This window comes from Rhinolophus ferrumequinum, chromosome 3 (assembly GCF_004115265.2).
Source record: "Rhinolophus ferrumequinum isolate MPI-CBG mRhiFer1 chromosome 3, mRhiFer1_v1.p, whole genome shotgun sequence".
NCBI lineage: Eukaryota > Metazoa > Chordata > Mammalia > Chiroptera > Rhinolophidae > Rhinolophus > Rhinolophus ferrumequinum.
The window spans coordinates 87,336,789-87,359,885 of record NC_046286.1 but is presented as its reverse complement, the minus strand read 5'-3'; the positions used below and the strand labels follow the sequence as shown (position 1 = coordinate 87,359,885).

The window sequence follows — 23,097 nt, the reverse complement described above, 5'->3', positions numbered from 1 at the left end:
CTTCCTTTACCTCCATCTTTCACTCACCAGAGGTTATCTGCTCACTTAAAAACAAACAAACAAACTATATATATATATATGTATTCAAGATGTCTTAAGTCTCAGTAAATTTTGCAATTTTCTCATTTAAAATAAATGGCATCTTCAATTGTGATGGAGGAAGGGTATTGCTAGTATGTGGGAAAGCAGGCCTGACTATGGGTATTGTTAGGGAGGAAAACGTAATGAACCCACTTTCTCAAATCCTCCTAGAGAAGAAGCACAGCACAGGCCAAGGCTAGATCAACAAATATGGAAAAGGCACAGCTAAAGAGTGCTCTAAACTTGGGGTAAGAAATATTCTGAAAAATTTCATCAAGTAGCGAGTCTGGTTTTTTTATATCTTGTCATTTCACCTACCGCAGAATACATTCAATGAGCAAGTTTGGGGGAAAAAAGCCTACTTATAAGTATCAGCAGTTATAGTCACAAGTCCATACAGTAAATTGTATGGACTTGTGTTTCATCTTGGTCTTTATAAGAGCTATGTAACTATTTTTTTATTTAAAAAAACAAAACAAAACAAAAAAAACACAAGATCATCTTAGCCTCAATATTTTAGCTAGGAATCTGGTGCCCACATAGCATTCATTCCCTTTCATTGATTTTGGCAAAGATATGTGGCTTTCTGGGGCAGATGTAAAATGAGTTCCCAAAGAGATATGCTCAGATCTTTAGCCTGATTATCAAAAGTTTTTTAAAAATTTCCAGAAACAATTTCCCTTACATATGAAAATGAAGAGATCTACCTCAGCAAGATTTGCAGCAGCACATATTGTCATTCTTTTACTGTTCTAAAAGGTTATTTCAAGAAGTCTAAAGAAGGAAACAAAACAAAACAAAACCTTGGGTCTTCATCTCCTAATGAGTTCTTTACCAACAAAAAGCCACTGACACTTTCAGCAGGATTCTCATCAACAAATTCTGACAAATGGCCTAAGTTGACTTTTCTTACTCTGTATAAGAAAGATCCAGAAACACAACTAAAGGAAAGATTGCAGAAATAGATAACTTCAGGTATGTGGGATGGAATCAGAATTGGTAGTAATGATGAGTGAATGGTATCTTTAAGAGGCTCATGGTTATAAGTGGTTCTGGAGTTTTGATGAGAAAATCAGTCAAGAATTGAACCAAACCAGCTGTTTGGGCAAAGGAGACCACATGCTCTAGATAAGTGAGTTTTGACAAAAAAGCCTAGATGACGTCTGAGCTTCCTAGCAAGCCTGAGTGCCAATCTTCAAACAGCTCATACGTTGTTGTCACATAGGCATAACCAGCTGGCTGCTGGACTGGGGATCTTTAAGGTTTAGGAAGCTCTTTGGGAACCTCTACAATCCTACTTTCATACTACCAAGGCGCCCTTTAGAAAATGATTTTTCTGTGGCACAAAATCCCATGCCAAAAGATGAGTAATTTATTTCCTTGCAGTATGTCATGTCTCAGCCAACACAAAGTCGTTTCAGATGTTAGGGGTATAAAGGTGGTTCGTTACCTTGGCGCTAAGTCACTGTGTATTGTACATGTGATTATGGCACAGCTTCACATGCCATAGGCTTCTAACCCACACGTCAGGAGGCTTCTAACCCATAATATGATTTAATTTTCTTAGTTTACCAATAGGATTAAAATAATAAATACATTTCTCTTAATGATTTTTGCTGAATAAGGGTAAGAGATTAAATTCTCATTTAATCATTAAACATATATTTACTAACAGTTTTTTTTTTTTTTTATGACAGCAAATAGTCACTTCCTAGAAACTCTGAAATCACCAATTGGAAGAGCAGTGCTTTGTTTTACTTTTCGGCTTAGGCTCTGACCCCTAATAATGAATGTGCCTTTCTATTTTCATACATGCTATATTGTAAATATTCCATTGTCAGATTCAAACTGATCTTGGGAAAGTCATGAACTCTTCTGAGTCTGTTTCTTCATTTATAAAGTGGAGAAAATATCCTCTTTCTTGGATACCTACCTTCCAGACTTGCTGCAAGAATTACATCAGCTCACAGACATTACATGAAAGTGCTTTGTAAAATTTGTAAATCACAATGCCCTGTATTTCTATTGCTCTGGGTATCTTCATGTTAGCAAATCCATTATCGGCAAACATTATATCTGAGTAGACTAATCAGGCCCTTCTGTGTCTTTCATTTCTATTTGCAGAACCACGTGCTGCATCTTATTATGCCGTTGCATGTGTGCACAGAAGATGGGCTGATTATGCCTGAGACTATCAATTAATATTGTTTCACATGCCTGGAAAAGGAAAGTTGAAGACCAGGCTCTTGGTATGGGGCTAGGCTTTAGAACATGATGAGCTGGTCAGGAGAGTTAAACTTCCCGATATATTCAAGAAGCCTAATCTAATTGAGAGTGTCAAATACTGTTGTTGAGTTAACGAAAAAAAATTCAATTTGAGATACTGTTCATGACTTGTGTAACAAGCAGCTATGAGCACGTGCTGCACCTCGGAACAGTAATTCAATCCTCCCGGGACACTGGTATTATGTCACTAAGGCATAGATGCCATGAGGACCCCGGCCAAGAGCTTCTCAGCAACCAGGGGGTGGCCTTTTATTTCTTTAGGATGAATTACATTATATTTCTTGAAGTGAAGGCTCATGTTCTCAGGCATGTGAATTATGATGTACTTTTGTCAAACATCTGTTCTCTTTTGAATAGCAATACGTATGGCTGTACAATTTTCTCCAGTTGCATCTTCAGAAAAAAATTAAAATTTCTAACACAATGATCTACCAGTTTCATCCTGGGAGAGCAGCAAAGATAGGAAAAGCAGGCAGATACGAAATTCCACCATGTTAAGAGAAGATATATTTATCTTTTCATCTTAGAGAGAAAAAAATCAATGAAATAATTAATATGTAGCAAGTGAAGTCGGCAAAATGAATAAAGCAATACACTGTGGAAAATTAGAAAATAATAAACGTGGTTTCGGTCTTGATTCAATGCATAATTTCATTTGCTTATTCAAGCAGGTAAAATTTTAATTATAGCCACACAGATTATAATAGTTTTCTGATATCCAATTAACAGGATTTTTGGCCATTAAATATAGTTATAACTGTACTTAAAAATAAAAATACATATAGAATAAAATTAGAAACATTAAAATAAATAAAAATATAAAGCATATAAAGTAAAAATAGAAAAATAAAGCATATGTAAAGTTTTAATATATATTAAACTGATGTGAGTAGCCTTCTAATCGCACATGTATGTATATTTGTATACAAACACATACATACATTTATAAATATATACATTTATTTCTAAGAATTTTAAACATGTTTTAACAAAATTTCTAAAGACATATACAAAAGTGAAAAGAAATCCATTAGCAAAAGCCACTCCTGTGATACACATGCCTCGACATCACTGTAGACTCAGCTTGAACACCTGTCCATCCTGCATGTCCCACCTCTGTAATACTACAGGCATTCATAATAAATTCATAATTTGGGGCATTCATAATGAAGACCCTGGTGATTTTCAGATGCTCTACTCTAAGCTAAATCTGACAAGATTAAAGTCTGTTTAGCATAGTTTTAGTTTTCAGAATGTTGTAGTACATTCTAAATCTTTGGCCATTACTAAGTCTTATAATGATAAGCTTCAATTAACTATAATATTACCTTAACAAGAAGACCTCCTACCCAAATCAGTAGACGAACGACCAAACCAATGATGAGTGTTTTGCAGTAGCATACTCTCTAAATTTCTCTTGACTCCTGCTCACATCTCTCCAGCTCCCTCATCCCCGCCATAGTCTAAAATACTGCAACACCTTATCTCACCCGGACCATTGCAATAGCCTCCTATCTGTTCTCCCTACAGACACAATTGGGTTGCTCTAATCCACTCTTTACATTATGTCCAGCTTCGTCTTTACAAGATACATATCTGATCATGTCATTTCATAGGTTTGAAACGTTTCAGACTTCCCATTGCTCTCATAAAGATCAAAACACAGTGCCCTCTCGTCTAGCCCTGATTCCCCTTTGTGCCACACCACTCTTCACTCTCTGGCTCTTTCTTGGTTCTTAGGTTATATAAGCTTTCTTTTAATTCCTTGAGTATATCCTATAATCACCAATACAGCAGATCCTCAAATGTTTCCTTACAATGTTGATGAGGTGCCATAGGAACTTACCTCTTGTTTATATCAATTAGCCTATGGTAAAACTAAGTTCCTTATACATCGTTTTGCTTAAAGTCACAGAACCTACTGGCCACATCAAGTCAGGACTTACTATACAACAAATTATTTGCACTTGAAGTGCCCTCTATTTGAAATAGACTTCTCCTCACTTCCACTCCCACCTTTCACCTAGTTAATTCCTACTGATCCTTCAGATTTCAGCTTAGATATCATGTCTTCCATTATTTGATCTCAATACCACCAGGTATTTTTATACGGTAACATAATTGATTAACGTCAGTCTCTCCTACTAGAATATAAGCTCCCTGAGGCAAAGCGATCACGTTGTCTTTTTTTTTTTGCTAGAATGAAAAATATAAAAAGGAAAAGAAATAGACATCATGTAGTTGGTCTAAGTACCACCTGACTTCATTTTGCAGTTACTGAATTGTTTCTTTAAACTATCTAAATTCTACATGTTTCTTTTCATAAGACATATATTAACAACAAACAACCTCTCTTGGAAGGTTCAGAAAATAAAAACCATTAAATGACTTTCCACAGCATCCTGAGAAGTTTTTGTATAAGCCTGGCCAATAAGCAATTGTTAAAAGACTCATATGCTCTGTATCACTGCCTTTTAATTTAAATTTCCTTTTTAGGAGGTGTTTTTAATATCACTGGATGTGCAGAAATCTGTTTTGAATTTGTATAATATAAATTCAGTCTTAAAGTCAGTGATTTATGGAGAATATAACTTGATGATGGTTTATAACATTTTTCCCTCCTGACAGGAGACCTATGCTGGGAAAAATAAAACATCCCATTTCTCATTAATGGAAACAGAGCTGCACAGACAACTGTAGCTGTTGAAGGTTACTGAAACTGCCAGGAAATTTTAAAAGCAAAAACAAGGTTGGGCTGGCAGATTAATGTTCCTTTCATGTACAATCCTGAAATATAAAACCATGGAATTTCTCATGTTAATGGACATTTTTGTCAGTATTTATGCAAGCACATTTATGTTGCATATTACAGAAGAGATTAAATAGAAGAAAACTCACTTTACAAAGGCTAGATCTCAATGAAGATGTATTCATATGCTACCTCTTCAGTTTGCAATGTTTGAAGGTGCACTTGAGGCTTATTATTGTATTTACTAAAGATAATGAGCACACATATTTACTCTGTTATGGGAGAGTGAACCTGAATAAAATTTGCTGAACTAATTCATGTGGATTTATGCCAGAGGAGTCTCAGGGTGGATTGAGGCCATCCCCAAAGCCCCTCTTGTTCTCCATGTAAAAATCCATTTAATCCTTTAACAAACAATTATTGAGCACCAACTATGTGACATTTTCTTTTTTTTTTTTTTAGGTACTCGTGAGCTAGTGGGAAGCTTAGGAGGAAAAGCAAAGCAGATCCATACAATACAAAGAGGTAAACACTTTCCCGCAGGTAAATACAGACTTTCATCAGAACACACCTGTAGGAAGCACCTGCCTAGGCATCTCATTAGTGAGTAGCACAAGCCTATTTCCACCACACTTTGCAGCCGAGTGCAGATTTGTTCAGCTTCAGTCAGCTCTTCCTTCACCATACACCTACAGGGGCACGACCTGTAACTTCAGGTAAGCCAGTAGTACTGTCCCACTCAAAATGATTCCAAACTTTGTCACCTCGTTCCTTTTGGAGTGTGGACCTCATGGTGCTTCTGAACATTCCAGAGTTTATCAAAACAGGGTATATCCCATGTCTCGAAAAATGTCATTTAATTAAAAAAATAATAATAATTTATATTCATTTAAGGTTAAAGTTACGTTCATAAGAGAGTGCATTGGGGGGTGTATTATGAAATCAGAAGCATGACAGGAAGCTCCCTGAAGGAAGCCTTGTATTTTTGCACAAAGCACGCTGTTGGCAAATGTTTGTTCAACTGTTGAACTAACTGCCATATGTCCTGAAAAAAATGAACATTTCTGAACTAGAGTATTGATTATTTTGAAATCAAAGGAGCCAAGGCATCAGGATGAATTGCTCTGTCCCTGTATAGAGTCTAAAATGTCTACCTGCCAAGAATGGTACACCACACTGGGAGAGGTTTCCCTCTGAGGAGACCAACACTCAGGAAAACTTTAAATGGTAGAAAGCTGTCTGTGCATCCTTTAAACTTCCCATTGGGCACCTCGCTGCCCACATTCACTCAGGCAACAACACATGTCTCTTGAGCACCTACTATCTTCCAGGCACTGTCCAAGGTACTTGGGACACATCACTGAAAACAAAGAAACTGACATTCGACCTCATCTCTCCTTTCAAGACATTTTTCATGAGTACCCACCTGTGCTTGCAACTATGCTCAGCCCTGGGAAGAGTGATACAGAAACTTAGCGTGGCATATGTCCAACAGGGAAGCGGTTGGCAAATACGATGGAATTAGAAAGCGGAAGTTGTTCAGGTGCCGTTTATCTTACCTTGTAACGAATTGAAGATGGAGAAGAAGTACATGAAAGGGACATATAAGGCTCCCCAGGCAAAGAAAGCGAAACCCCATGTCATGCCCAGCAGAAACGTCAGGCTGACCACACTGCGCAGGTTCCTTAACACCTCTTCACGCAGGGTCCGGCTGGTCCTCTTGCCGTTCCGCCCACAGATCTGCACCATTACCACGACAAACATGGCGACGTTCAGGAAAAACATGACTCCAAAATACCCAGCACAGGTCACGTAAAATACAACTGGATCCTTAATCCAACAGCTTAAAGACAAACGAGAAAGAAAAGGAAATTTATTACCATGTCCTTTTTCACCTAATATGTCTCCTGGCTTAGTTCAGGCTTCTGAGGTTACACAGCTAGACCTTTCTCAAATGCCTGTAGAGAGTCACTTCATTGTTTGGAGACTCAGTTTCTTTTTTGATGTTTTCAAAGCTTTTGTCTGTTTGTTTTGGTAGCTACCATCTTAATGTCTAGTTATTTAAGTGACCAGTTAAGAAGAAACCAAGTGGCTACGTGAATTCTGACTTGGCATGAAGACTCTCTCGGTTGGTTCACCCAAAACCATGTTGAACTCCCTTTTCTCTTATGTGTCTGCACTTCAGAGAATGGGGAATTTAAGTATTCATATTCTCAATCTCTGTTGTATTTATAGGGTGGTCACGTGGACACTGTTCTACAAAATGATCTAGAAGCAAAGACTGCTAGGGAATTTTTTGGAGAGCTATTCTTCCTAGATTCAACTGGCAAGGCTCATCTTTGTTCTTTCTGCTTCATACATGAGAGCAGGCTCTGGAGCTGGAGCAATCATCTTATATCCTTGAGAGAAAGGCCAAGAGAGCTGCAGAGATGCTGGCCCTGACAGTTTCAGCCATAAAATCAACCCGTTGTTGCCTACTTTCACGTTCGTTGTCACATGAGAAGAGTAAACTCTTACTTACTTAAGACACACATAACTGTGGATTCCAGTACTGCAGACAAAATAACTCCTATTAGTATAACTGGCCTCAGCCAGACTTTATTGTAAAACTGTGATATTCTTATAGTATCACTTCTCATGCACAATTAAAAGGCTTATATTAATTACAACATCCTTATGAGATAAGGAAGAATATACTTTATATTCAAAATGATATATAGAAGATAGATGAAAGTAATTTAAAAACTGACGATGTGTAAAGTGTTCTATGAGTAAAGTTAACAAATGCCCCGGTGCCCAATAATACTATGGCAGTTCTTAGGTACCTCAAAAAATTGGATGAATTACTTAAGGCAATTAAATTCATCTTAAAATTCTACTGTAAATGGTCATCATTCAGGGCTGTATCTTCTACATTGAAACATGACTACCCCAAAGGCAAAAGCTATCCTGAATATTTTTGAATCCCAGAACCTAATACGATTCCTGGCACGTAGTAAACATTCAATAAGTGGCAGTTGATGGCATAGCGATTTCTTAAATGTACTTCAGAGTTCTGTAAGAGTTGATTAACATACTTTAAAAATTCCTTTACTTAGGACTTATGCACTTAATCTTGCTTTTAATATATCTTATTATAAAGATCCCGCAAATGATACAGCATATCCCTGAAGCTACTATTTCTTTACATATGGATGACCCCTTAGAACCCTGAAATTCCTGACCTGGATTATTTATTTTCCACTGGTTCTTGTGGGGTCTTTTGAATGCTACTTTGGAAATATGGAAGAGGAGAGGTCATGAGAGAATGGGACAGGGTTGGATACTGATTGGATATAAAAATGTTATCCATTCATGAAATGTGAACAGAAATGTGGCATTACAATCAAAAGCAAGCTCTTTAATCATTCAGTAATTCATTCAATCAATAAGTATTCATTGAGTGCCTACTCCGTGCTAAATAAAATATGAAAAAACTATCTACCAAAAGTGAACAATATAAAAATCTTAGCCTCCATGATCTCACAATCTGAAGGGAATTTTCCAAGTTATTCAAGAATTCACTGATGTCTCTATTCTCTCCATTTCCACGTAACACTCATATTGGTACTGAATCATTCACTGTCTGATACTGCTATTTAACTCTCTTGAAGATGTGTGTGGATATAAGAAGGTGGGAGTATTATGGAATCTCCTCAAAAAGAATGGGTCTTCTGAGCCTAGAAGACAGTATCTTAAACTTCTTCTGCATTCCCCTAGATGACAGAACACAATGCTAATATAGAAAAGCATCTCAGGACATTCAACTGAATTAATCTGCGGTGTGGCAAAGACCTTGGCAAAGGCACTTCAAAATTCTAAAATGAAAGGCACACTATTGGTATGGCAACTTATACTAAACTTTAGGAAACAAAGGATATACACTCATCACAAATAAATTCCCAACAAGTTTTTATTACTTACAATTCATCACCTTGTTCTTTTCCATAACTTTCTTTTCCATAGACATCATGTTGATTTCTGCTCGCTAGAACAACTGACACGACCAAGGCAGGCAACCCTGTTATAAAAAGATCAGGACAAAAACAATTTTTCTGAAACATCTGGAATTGCTTTACAAGACTGATAATGGCAAAGAAAAAGGAAAAGAAAGAAAACACTCCATATCACAGAATCAAATTTCTTAGAATTTGATTTCTAAGAAATCTAATTTCTTACAACTTGGTTAAAAACATCAATAAAATCCCGTCTTTGGTGTGGAACATCCAACTCTAGTTGGCAACAATTAAAACCTATACTTATTGGCAGATATTTAAATATTCTGTTTACTTACTGGTACCCGCTAGAGAACCAGACCCTGTTTTATGTTGAATCCAGTATCGGCCAATGTGGTTTCATGAATGATGCCTGTTAGACTGCTAGAATCCAGGCAGTAAGGGAATTGCAGCTGTTTTGCCCCTTTCTATATAAAGAAAAGTCTTTAGAAAAAGTGGATGAATAAACAATGTGGCCATAAAGTCTCTATCGTCTTCCTTTTCCTCTCAAGAGACAATAAATAAATAAAGTAATTCCATATATATTTCAGTGGGGAAGGCTACACCACCCTAATTCCCTGAAAGATGCCTCCTAAAATGGTAAACACCTTGGAAATGTCTCATACTTCTGTATTTCCATCTGAAAAAGAGACTTGTGAGAAAGTTCTAAAGTGCCTGGTTCGATACGAAAACCAGGTAAAGAAAGAAACTCATCGAAAATATTCCAAATAGGCTAATACAACCATCCATGTCTGGCTGAGGAATCATATTAAGAAGTTCAAGGTAAGAATTCTGTCAGTATTCTGGTTGCACGCAGAAAAATAACATTCACTCTCTGGTTTCCAAGACATGGGCATGTGTCTGGGGGTGAGGATAGTTAGGAGTCTGAGCTGGCCTCTATATTGTGAAACATAATGGAAATGCACCACGGTTTGCCAGCTGCTTCTTCAGACTTGGGTGGGCTGGCTCTGGGCTCAGGAAATAAGTTTGTGGTGACTCAGGAGCCACGGCTTTTTCCTTTACTCCTGAATTTAGTGAGGACTGTTGAACAGTGTTTAAAAATACTGTTCTGAGGAAGCCCCTTCCTTAAGATATGGATATCAAACCCACATCATTTACAAATGAGAAGTTTCTTTTAGCAGTGCTCTTGTTTTGAAATAGCATTTTCCTATGAAAACTTGGCAATTTCCACGACAGTGAAAACAACAACAAAAACTTTTAGGAGGCTTACCCCAGCCAAGGATGCAGAATTTCAGTATATATCGGCGGATGTAGGTGTTAAATACTTTAACCAGAGCAATGTACATGTGAATTGCTTCTAGTCCCATCCAGGTAAAGGTTGCAAGAAGGAAGAAATGCAGCAAGGCTGCAATGGCAGTGCAGAGTCCGTTCACATGAAATGAGGTGATCCAGCCATCTAAGAGGAAGAGGAGATTCAGGAACAGCAGGGCTGTACTCAGGTTCATCAAGATTTTGGAGGGATAATCCCTTCGCAGCTTTCTGCCAAAGGGAAAAAGCAAGATATATGAGAACTAATATAGTAAACAAATCTTTTAAGCACAGGCAGTAAATTCATATCCTACACAGCTCTGCAGTAGTTTAGGGAACACCACCTTTATGCCATGATTCCTAGGAGGAGAGCTAAAGATACTTCTATTTGGCAAATTATAAAGATTTTTTAAAAATATTCATTTTATTTCAAAACAGTCTCCAGTTGTTTGCAAAATTTCCAATTGGTTTCAACAGCTTTTTTTTTTTTAATCCAGGAAAATTCTAGTTATAAAAACGTTATTTTTGTTAAAAAACAATCTCCCTAAAATTTTCTGAGGTATCCTTTTTCTAAAAAAAAAAAAAAAAAAAAAATTAGTCCTAAGATTTGTGAAGCAAATATTTGCATCTTTTTCCATGTAAAAAACACTTAATACAATTTTTATAATTTTTATTTACTTACACGTTAATCATCTCTAACAAGTTTAAATGCATTTTATCAATAGAAATATAGTGATTATAAATTAAGATTCTATAGCTGGAAAATGTGACATGATGTATATCTTACGAGAAATTTAAACATTAAAACCGAACCACCCTACATGATTCACGAAGTGCATAAAAGTTTTTTTAAAAGCTGAGGCAATTTTCTTATTCACATTTTAGAACAGTTAGCACTGGGTTTGGCAGATAGAAAATACTTACTCAAAAGCAACATATGTCAGGAGAGTTGCTGCTGAAAAAATAGCAGATAGTCCACACCCAACATAGGTGATGAAGGTGAGAATTTTAGTGTTTTTTGCGTTCATCTGTGAAGCACTTCCTGAAAGGTCCTATGCAAAACATGGAAAGCAGCTATAAGAATCTCTCTTTTCATGAGAATGCTGTTGTGTCTTATTAGCAGTCCACTGTTAGCACTTAGAATCTCAGCTTAATTTTATGTGCTAAAAACAACAGTGTAAAATAAGTACTGAAATTTCCATTTTTTTTAATACTCTTGTGGATCACTCTATGAAACAAACATGTAGTAACATTGAGGGAGTTACATACTGTTTTTCATCCATTACCTTGTGACCTAAGCTCTTTACACAAAAGTATAATTTGAAGAGCAAAACCACCGAGTTCCCCAATAGAAATTAGAGCGATGTCGTTGCCTTGCATAATAAATTATCCAGCCCATTCCTAATATTTGCAGGGCCAGGGGCGCAAGTACAAATAGAGGCCGTGGTGGTGCTCATGGGACCTGGGTTCTTTGCCTGGTAGGCCAGGGCTCAGCCAGCAGACAGCCACAGGCTGGTGCTGGCACTGGGGTTATTAGGCTCGGAGACTGGTACTGAGGTTCCGAACTGTGGTCATTCCAAAGCATGGTATGTATAAGGTGGGGTACACTTTTTCATAAATGAGAACCCACTAAGAGTTTTTCAGTCATAGTCTTTTTATCCCTGTAGACCTGAAAGGGCACCATTCAAAGTATTAGAGGTTGTTGTAGAATTGCAAGAAGTAAACACTTTCTAGCATATATTAATAAGAAGTATTAACTTCATTGTGTTAAGGAGGACTTGCAAAGTCTAGGCCTGGTAGAAAAAAATTTTTTCCTTGAATGAGGAATTGGGATTGGGACAAATCATGAGTTAAGAACAATCACTTAATACTGGTTGAAGAAGAAAGACACTTTCATTATACATATCTTCTAAAATGGAGCCTTCTTGGGAAAGGGACATATTCCAAAAATAATATCTAGTTTAAACTTTTAGGTCTTAAATTATTTTTGAAAATGTCTGTTTTATAAGTTTTTCATTCTATTTTCATTAATTTTTCACCAAAATGTCAATAAAATCTGCTACTCACACAAAATAAGTAGTGTTTATATGTGTGTGAAATGAAATGGGACTCAGCTCCAGGTCTGTTGGATGCAGTAAGGAGCAGGGACAGTACCTCTGTGACACCAAGACATGCAACCAAGTGATAAAATTCAGCTGGTGCACGGGCTCAGGGTTAGAGAGGACCTTCCCTATCCTCTCCTTGGAACCCCTCAAAACCCTGAGAGGACATGGGACTCCCATAGCACACGGGATAGGGTTCAAGTCAGTACCACTTGACTCACAGATAAATCACCTCAAATGGCATTTTGGTTACTCTAAGATTTCATTAGGCCAGAAAAATGGTCTTGAGGAAATCTCCAAGGGACTTGTCATTACTGCTTGAAAAACGTATGCTCCTATCTAGGCCAGACAGTTGACTTGAAAACCACAATTTAAACTTGAAAGCCACAATTTAAAATGGAAATTGAATAAAATAATGCTGTTCAGTAATACACATTCACACACAATTTTCATGCTGTTTTTTGTCCTTTTAGAGAATGAAGAATACAAATATATTTATTCTTCTGAACTAACCAATATGAAAATGTACTAATAAGTATAAAAATCAGTTTTACTACAAAGAAATGTAACAGAGATATTTGTATATTAGAAAATATGGTTATGGGTCTGAGGCACAATTTTTAAACTTCTCATATGGTGAGTGAGACATGGGGCAATGCAGACTCTGGGATTATCTTATACAAGTGAATAAAGAGTTTGTAAATCAAGAGACTCTTAACAAAGTCTTGGTGGTCTAGAAAAGCTGAAAGGATATGGGCCCATCGCCAGAAAGGATAAATTCTGGAAAATTTTTCATCCAGTAGTTTATAATCCCACAAAAGCAGCCAATGTGAAAAATAGAAGGATAGCACTAAAAAAAAAAAAGAAAATATCCATATACGTGTAAAACTATTTAATCAGATGGCAACAGAAAAAGCAATATGTAATTGTAAACTCATAATGAAATTTAAACAATACCTGAAGAAACTGACCATTCAAAGAAGTGGGAAGTCAATCTTTGGTTATAAAGTTTGATTTATGAAGGTGGTTATAAGATGATGCATAATCATCTCTGATAGTGAACTGTGTTGCTGTTATCTATTTATCTAATATAAGTCTTACAACACACACATTCATGCTTAAACACACACACAAACACACATGCACACAAACACAGCTGAAATAGTTAAATCAACTAAGCTAAAGCTTATACATCTGAGTGAGTTATCATGGAAAGTAAGTGTTTTCTGAAAAAAAGAGAGCATGGAAGAAAACAGGAATTTTTCTTTGAATCACTTAGGAAAAACATGCTGCAGTTTAATTGTTAATTTTCATGCTCTAGTGGTAGAGAAAAAATATTTATACTTTGAGAAAGTTAAAAAGTTATTTTCTAAGATTGTCACCTTTTTAAATGACTTGTTCTTATCCCTCTGAGCATTTTGTACTGGATTGTCAGGAAAATTACAACTTGCAGGGCTGCCATAGGACAATGGCCATTTACATAGGCCAAGTAGATTCATGAGCCAAACACTACATCCCACAGTTCTCACTGCTTCCTCCCAGTCCCACAGGAAGTGGGTGTAAGATTTAAGGGAGGGAATAAACATAACCTGATGTCTGTAATTGGAATTCGAAGAGTTTTATTGCCTCAGCACACATTAATCTCATCTCCAACTAAAAAAACAAATATGGCTTGATCCTTTTATGGAAACTATATAGAAACAATGGTTCTGCTATGATCTGAAGGGTGTATTGGGCACCAGAAAAGTGTCTAAAAAACACAAGTGTATTAGATATAAGGCAAAAGTATAAGTCTGTGGATAAATTCAAACCAGTCATGGGAAGTAGGGCAGCTCTAGAAAATCTGGTGGAATGAAAAAAAAAAAATGTCGATGCAATCTAATTTTTGTTTAAAACCGTGGGATAGGCTGGCTAATGGGATAAAAACAGGGCCATAGGAAAGAAGGAAGAAAAGAAGGAAAGGATGATATGAAGGCCTAATAGTGAGAGAAATGCTGTCTCTCTTGCAGGCCTGGAAACTCCATATTATCTTTGTAACTAGTCTGTCCTATGAGGCTGTGACCTCCAAGACGAGAATGGCAGTCATTTTCGGTCACAGCTGGCTCACCTAGCATAGTACCTAGTACAAAGTAACATTCAAACATATTGAGTGATAAAATTTGTAAGAAAGAACATTTTTGATCAAACTTTTTACAGTTCCCTTCCATGTTAGTTCCCTTCCACGTTAGTAAAACCAACATTTTCTTCCTCTAACCTCTCTCTCTCCCCCACTGCCTCTCTGTCTCTGACTCCCTATTTCTCTCTTAATTCAATGGTCTCATGGTGATTTTCTTTTTTTCAGGAATATTTATCATTGCTGTTAATGCTATGAAAAACAGTAGGGTTATTTTCTATAATTACTTCTGCACATTTTTAATATATGATCTCTAATTATATTCTTCATTAAAAATCAAGATTCAGGGTACAGATAAAAATTATCTGGAAATAATTCCCCAAACACATAAGCTAAAAAGGCTGACTCACACACACACAAAAAGTATGCCTTCCAAAATTATATCATTTCAAAATGAGCTTAGAAATCTGCCCCTACCATCAGAACTCCAAAGTGTGTGAGGTGGTCACACAGGCAGACCGTCTCGCTTGCACCTGAATCTGTGTGTGAAGTACATCCTGATGTATTCCAAAATCCAGAACCTTCTGCAGGAGGAAGTCAACAAACAGTATGAAAATAACAGCAGGTCAGTTCTTTCTCTATAATGGATGATATCTTCTTCAAAGAAATATGCCTCAATCTTTTCTACCTCACAGTTTATCTGTAAAATGGACACTATTTTTAACGCTGCCAATAATTAGAATACTTTAGATTCCTGGAATCACAGAATGTTAGTGCTGGGTGGGTAGACAGAGATTATCTAGTCAGTGGTTTTCAACTGTGCTCCACTGAAATGCCTCAGGGGTTCTGCAAAAGTTTGATTCAAGCTTAATATTTAATATATTATAAAATAGACTTCTATAAAAAGAACATCCTTTTTCAAATATGTTACATAGTAAGGAAATCTCTGGAGATCAACACATGCTTTTCTTTGGGTCAGTCTGTTTTTGTGAAGACACGAGAACAAAGAAGGTCTTATGTACACAGCAGTCATGAATGGCAACAGCTTATGATAAATGCCTTTAATACATCTGTTCTGACTTTTATGGTATGGTGTGGAATATGAGCAACTCATAGATTTGAAGAATATTTTAAGACAGCAAGGTAATAATATCATTTTAAACTATGTTCTAGTAAATCAGGATCTTCTCTAAATGAAGTAACTAAAAACCAAACAACAACAACAACAACAAAAACTTTCCAGCTATGATAAAGAATATTAAAAAAAGAGGTTTGGAAATCTTTAGATTACATTTCTACCAAGAAGCATCCTGCACTAGCATTGGTTTGATTCGGCCATGATAATCCTATTGGGGAACCCAAGGGAAGGTGACCGAACTTTAGATTTCCACACCTTACACTTAGAAATTAACCTCTTAATTTTGCCTTTCTCTCTTGATTGTCAGATGTCCTCTTGAAGGCATATATATTCTTTCAAGTAATACATACCCATTATAACCATTCCTACATTTACATTCCTTTAGTGGCTTCCTCCCATAATCTGAAGTCTGCAAGCTGGGTTTTTAATTATATGCCTTATGCATATCAAATAACATCCTCAGAAGTGTCGTAGAAGAATGAGATCAAGGGTACATTGACATTAGTCTAAAATGGCACTAAAAACACATACTCTATTTTATAAATAACTGAAATCACAGAGGTTTGATTAAAAAAAAAAAGTCAAGCCTGCCTATTTCCCCTTGCAATGAACAAAAAGTTACTGAAACTAGAATTCATTTCCCAAACTAAAATGTGCACCTCAGTTGCCATCACTCTTATATTGTGACTCACTCTGGTCTGGGGTGAAATGAAAGGAAATGGGAGTGTCCACCAATGTTTAAAATTCAGTTGTTATTCAGACAGTCCATATTTTAAAACTTACCATTTTTGTTCAGATCCCAGAAGGCACAGATGGGAGTAGGCCCTGTCTATATTAACATAAGAATAAACATGTGAAACTGTGTTTAGAATAAATGGAAAATCACATGATTTGAATATGGGAAAATTGTAAAATGCTAAGGTTTTCACAAAGAAATAGAGCAGCATTAGTCATGCAAAGAATGGCAGGCAGTCTAGGAAATCAGCTATAACCTCATGAAGAATTGTGTTACCCATTTACCTAAGAGTTACTATAGTTGTCCCATCATAAAATGCTATGCTTACCATTTAGCAAAGCTCTTTACGCTGTAATTGCATTTCATCTTTAAAATTCTCCTTTATGTCTAGGTATATGCCCCAAAAAATTGAAAGGAAGGAGTCAGATAGATATTTGGACCCCCATGTTCACAGCAGTATTATTCACAACAGTCAAAGAAAGGGTGGAAGCAATCAAAGTGTCCATCGATGGATGAATGAATAAACAAAACGTAGGAGATATATCTAGATAGATAGATAGATAGATAGATAGATAGATAGATAGATAGATAGATAGATATAGACAGACATATATATCTAAAATGGAAATATTATCCTGCCTTATAAAGGGAGGAAATTCTGATACATGCGATATAATATGGATGAACCTTGAAAATATTTAAGTGAAATAGGCCAGCCACAAAAGGATGAATGCTGTATGATTCCATTTAAATGAGGTACCTAGAGTAGTTAAATTCAAAGAAGACAGAAAGCAGAATGGCGGTTGCCAGGGGCTGGCGGGGGCGGGGGGCAGGTAAATGGGGAGTTGTTTAATGGGTCCCCAGTTGCAGTTGGGGAATATGACACAGTTCTGGAGGTGGATGTGGTGACGGTTGCAGAACAATGTGAATGTGTTCAATGTGACTGAACTGTGCCCTTAAAAATAGTTAAAACAGTAAATCGGGTTATATATATTTTGCCACACTAAAAAAAAAATTCTTTATGGATGAAGGAGCTGAAACAAAGGAGGCCAAAGGGTAAAACCAGGAGGGCAGAGGGATTCGTGACAAAGCAGAGCTAGTTCTCAGATGACTTAACGTCCAAGCCTTAGTCCTTATCAGCCAGTTCACTTCCCACCCGCCTTCCTGCCTTACCTAATAAATGGCAGAATTGTGACCGGGACCCTCCATAAAAGAGAAAAACCTATGCCTGGGCCACCGGGACAATACAAATGCCCATATAATTTTGATCAAATAAACAGATGATAGCAAGGGTAATGAAGCAATTAAAAAAGCAACCTTTGCCAAGATTTTAGACAACTGCTAACTTCCCCCAAAATAAGTCAAGCCTTTTCCCCTCTAGCAGTGATTTTTCATGTCTTAAAGACACACACACACAAAAAAAAAACCCCACAACAACCCAAACCTTTAATGGTATGATTGTACAACTGCATCTAATTGATCTCCAGTAAAAATTGTCGTTTTTTAGAAATAATGGCCCTTTTCTTCACTCCCATTCTCCTTCTAACTATTGAATGATAGGTAAGACTAATCTCTCTTAGTTGCCACCATTTACCGTGACCTTAGAATAGGACTTGATGAGCTACTGTTCCCTTTTTGGAAAACTGTCTCCCTCAAAAAAAGTGTCAGTTACCTCTTTTCATGTCATGTAGAAAAAATGGCCTCCCATTTCCCTGAAATCGTCTGCCTCTGCTCTATTGCTATTTGTAGATTTTCTTACCTGGTTTCTTGTATGTTTGATTTTAATTCGAACTGGATCCTTCAGATTCTGGATAGTAATGTTTCCAATACTGCATGCCATCACATAACTCACTAAGGTGCCTTTCTTGGTTTTGACAAGATTTTAAAGAAAAAGAAATTGTGTGTTAGTCAGAAGTACACACTTGTATTTTATTTTGCTGCTCCAAAATAAGCAAACCGTCAGCGCTTTTGACACTTAGGATCTTTATTAAGATCTTCAATTATAGAACATCCTGTTTATAAGCTCAAATTGCTGGCTTTCCTGAAAAAGCTTTGCTCTTTTCCTCATTATAATAAATACATTGAGAGAACATGAGGAGCCAATGTCATGAGGCAGTTCATAAAACTTCATTCTTGACTGCTGTGACTGATGCCAGCCGGTTAACATCTGAAACAATGCAAACCCATAAATAAATAAAACCCATAAACTCATGAAAAGCTGTGAAACAATAATATCACTTCCCTACTCTAGAAAATAGATGAAGTCGTTTTCCTTTAGAGAAGTATGAAAAAAATATAGTGTGACAAATAAAAAACAATTCATCTTTCATATCCGTGCCACAGCCTGACGGGTTTACTAATTTACACTAACTGTAATTCTCCTGGATTAAAGGCCCATCCAGAACTTCTGCCTTCTCTGATTGCATACTTGCTGGCATCTGTAACTTCCACGTCAGAAACAAGCTTGTCAGAAAACAAAATTAGTGAATCTGTGGGCAAAATGATTAGGACTGATAGAATATCTGTCCAATGAGGTATCCTTTCTTCTTCCCTTTGTGTTTCTTATCAAACCTCCTGAAATTCTCTATTGCAGCTTATAAAGTCAGTTGTTTTCGAATAATTGCAGGATTTTTTACATGCCAAATACATCTCAGCATCCAGAATATAGCTTTTTATTACTTTTGTTTGGGCATTCTCAATAAAGTCGGCTGCGGCTTTTGTTAAAAAAAATTGTATTTTGTTCACTATGTGAGGGGAGAACTAATGAACCCTTAAATTTCTTTTACTCTATGATAAACTGACTTTAAAAATCAAACAAATTTCCTAATAACAACAGTGACTGGAAAATGCCAAAGGAGAAGGAAAAGATGGTGTGGAGAAGATAAAACTCAAAATGAAACGAAGACAGAGTCTTATTAAGAGTTGTCCCAAACTCTTCCCACTGGACTCAACCTCTCCTCTGAAGGGACCACCCGTGTCTGCCCCATCATTCACATTCTGTGACACCAGTTGCACGTTTGGTATTGTTTTTAAAGGTGACATGATTATAAGCCTCAAATAATTTTAACAAATGCAGTTTTATGTGTTTGTGGCTATTAAATCCTTCAGAGTAATTAGATGTAATTGCACTCCTAATCTACTCAAAAATTTTTATATAGATTGTTCCTAAGACTTTTGTTGATAAAATTGTAAAGTTTTGGAATTAATTACTATAAACTATTCCATGGTATTCCTTTTACTTACATGCAGCCTATTTTGTCATTCTTCCACGTGTGATATATAGGGCAGATCTATTAGAATCCAGTAGTCTACTTTCCTTGAGACTTGCCACTTTCTCTTACATAGGTCTCATTGTTTGATATACACTGGTATCTCCAATTTAATAGATAACTTTTATTTTTTAGAAAAAGGCTGAGTAAAACTGCTCTAGATCAGATTGTACTTTCAAAGGGAACCAGAGGTCACCAGTGTTTGCTGGCAGTGGATTTCCTAGTATCTAGAAATGATGCCAATAAAAATGATAATGTGTGCTTAGCACAATGCCACCCTACTCTGGGAATGTGTGAAGGCCAAAGGTCATTTGAAATACTAATGGGAAAACTGATTAAAGCCAAGAATGCTGCTCATTATGTAAACAGTGCTTCCTGCTGAATTAAAGCAAAACAAAACAAAACCTTTCCTTTGGCACACAATTTCTTTAACTCCAAAGGTTTAAATTGCTGGAGAGCATAACATATTTAACAAAAGTTCTCATAAATAGTAACTTCTTTATGAATTCCATTTCTAATTATATCATGTAAGTCTTAATCTAATATCTGATTTATTTTAAAAAAACTTAAATGAACACATCTGTTGATACTCATGTAGTTATTTGTAATAAAATATTTAAACAATTGTTAATTTTTTTCATTTTTGAAAGTACAGTAGGTTAATGTTTCTACCTCTGGATATACTTTCAAAGAATCTAAACTTTCATTTTCCTTTTGAACAGAGAAATTCAATTTGCAATTGAAAAATAATAATTTAATGAACACTTACCTGGAAAAGTCCAGTTTTATTGAAGAAAGTAAACTGTGCTCTTTTAACTAATGCAGAATATTCCTGACTTAAATTCTTAAGTAAGCTTGGAGGCAAAATTACAGAAGCCAATGGATCCATTTGTCCACTCTCAAAATCCATCTATCACACAAAGAGAATATATTGGTTAAGTAATCACAGTTAAATTGCAATGATAAATTTACTTCACATGCTGAGAAAGGCAGGGGACAACTATAAGTAGCACCTTGGCTAGGACCAGGACTTCCCTTTACCTCTACCACAGTCCCTGCCCTCCTGATGAACCCCTGTAGACAAAGGTGTAGATCTCATTGAGGTTTGCAAATGTGGAAAAACAGAAAATGTGCTGAATTTAACTAAGGCAAGTGAGATATCTACAAATTAGTTAATATTTTCAAGTATAAGACTTAGATGTATACCTCATGCATTTTGAGCTTTCCTCAAAACACACAGTGAAAAATAACTATCAAAAAAATGGCTGGAGTTAATGTATTTGATTGCTGAGAATGAGTATCTCCACAAGAGAAAGCACCTGAAGTTTCACGAACACTCTTAGATGTCATTTTTCTTGAACAGATCAGGCCAGATCAGGTCAAAGAGTGTTTTCTTGCAAATGGACTTGGAATGAGACTGAGGCTGACTGAGTTTTCACTCTTAAAATGCCAAACAAAATTACTCCAAAGAGGCCCGAGTCTAAAGCAAAATAAAGTTCTTCTTTATATCTAGATTTTAAAATATTTTATCTTGGTTTTTCTCCACAGCTAAGAAGTATTACATGTTACTTGTGCATTCTCCCATGTCAAGGACGATGTTTCAATCATTTCATTTGCCCACGTGATTAACACTGTCTAGCACACAGTAGGAACTTGAAAATTATTTGCTGAAGTGTCACTTGAACAGGTCAAAGAGGCTCTCCAGCCTTCATCTGACCCCAGCTTTCTTGTCCAGCCTCAGCATCGTCTGTCCTTTCCAGCCTTCTACATCACTGGTTCTCCAAGTAGAATCTTCTGACCAGCAGTATCAGCCATACATGGGAACTTGTTAAAACTGCAATTTAGAGCTCCACCTTGGACTGATTAGATTACAGTCTCTGGGAATGGGATCCCACAATCTGTTTTTACAAGTTCGCCAGGTGTGTGATTATTATACACATCGGGGAGAGCTACCATCAGAGAATATACCATGCTTCGTCCCACCTTTGGGCCCTTAATAAAGCTCTTTCTTCTCACTGAACTTATCCCCAACCCCTACACCCAACAGGGTGGCCTCCGCTCATGCTTTAATACTTAGCTCTACTATCACCTCTTGTAGAAAGTAAGTTACCACCTAGCTTCTGAAAACATGCCTCTTCTATGTGCCCACATACCTTATGGTTATGCTACCGTTAACCTTAGTCAGCATTTGGACCTGCCTGCCACTCCTTGGACCAGTATCTCCTTCAAGAGCAACTGGTAGGTGATCAGAAAGTTTTCACCAGTCTAATTAATCAAAATTAAAGAAACCACATCTCATTACCTGGAAATATGATTCATTATTGCTTGGAAGGCTGATGCTAAAATTTAATATTTCACTGGTCTCTGGAGATAGGGATGATACTCCAAGAGCCAAATTCCGAGTTGTAATATTCACGCGTGATGTGCTATTTAGGTCTATTTTGAAGGCCAATTCATCAATTGTTTTTAAAGCTCTAAAGAAATGACAAGTAATGCCACCATTAAATAACATGTTTTAGGTACTTACACACACATGATTAGCAAGACAAGATACAAACCAAAAATATTTGTGTTTAAATTGTCTGATCTTAACATGAACACTCACAAAATTACACCAAACCACAAAAATAGCAGTCAATACATAGAATCACAGTGATAAATGCATCCTCAAGAGAAATAATGCTTTAAGGAAAATCAACAACTAAATCTTAGCCTTTCTTTCTTCATATGAAAAATACCCTTCCAACTTCATAACTGAGTCAGAACCAAAGAAAATAATGCAGTGAAGTTTTGAACTGTAAGACACTGTAAAAAATAGTTTATAATTACTATGTAGATAATGTAAATTACTTATGTCATAATTCATCTTAACAAATATAAAATTTTCATCAAAGAAATTTGGTTGAAAGGAAGGAAATTGAAAAAGTTAAATATCTTAATATTAATACATTACATAAAATAATTGAATACAAATTGAATTGTATAAAAATGGGTACATTTTCTCCCTGCCCCAGGCATTTTCATTAAGAATCACATAGCTGTGGCAATTCTATGCCACAGTTCATAGGACAGCGACTCATAGTGACTAAGTTATGTCTAAAAGATATGAATTGAATGTTAAGTGTCTCCTTTGCAAACAAAAAAAAAGTGTCATCAATTAATATTTGTGATAGTTTGCTCATCTTTTGAATTAACCTCAGTTAACATTTTTCAAACGACAATGAAATGCTGACTATGATTTTCTGGGACTATTCAATATCTTGCCAGATGACAATTCTAATCATTTTGTAAATTATATATCTACAAAAATAAAGAAAGAA

General features: G+C 36.3%; 1 protein-coding gene across 7 annotated transcripts in view; it reads right to left on the bottom strand.

Annotated features, from left to right (window-relative positions):
* Positions 1 to 23,097, bottom strand: part of ADGRG6 (adhesion G protein-coupled receptor G6) — a 130,879-nt gene that overhangs the window by 11,128 nt on the left and 96,654 nt on the right. For all 7 annotated transcript variants that reach the window (XM_033103134.1, XM_033103137.1, XM_033103140.1 and 4 more), the window contains 9 exons: positions 22,080 to 22,251; positions 20,547 to 20,687; positions 18,268 to 18,372; positions 16,556 to 16,601; positions 15,112 to 15,218; positions 11,344 to 11,471; positions 10,382 to 10,650; positions 9,080 to 9,176; positions 6,676 to 6,959 (listed from right to left, as the gene is read on the bottom strand). In XM_033103134.1, coding sequence (XP_032959025.1) covers positions 6,676 to 6,959; positions 9,080 to 9,176; positions 10,382 to 10,650; positions 11,344 to 11,471; positions 15,112 to 15,218; positions 16,556 to 16,601; positions 18,268 to 18,372; positions 20,547 to 20,687; positions 22,080 to 22,251 — 1,349 coding nt within the window. The remainder of the gene's footprint in view (positions 1 to 6,675; positions 6,960 to 9,079; positions 9,177 to 10,381; positions 10,651 to 11,343; positions 11,472 to 15,111; positions 15,219 to 16,555; positions 16,602 to 18,267; positions 18,373 to 20,546; positions 20,688 to 22,079; positions 22,252 to 23,097) is intronic.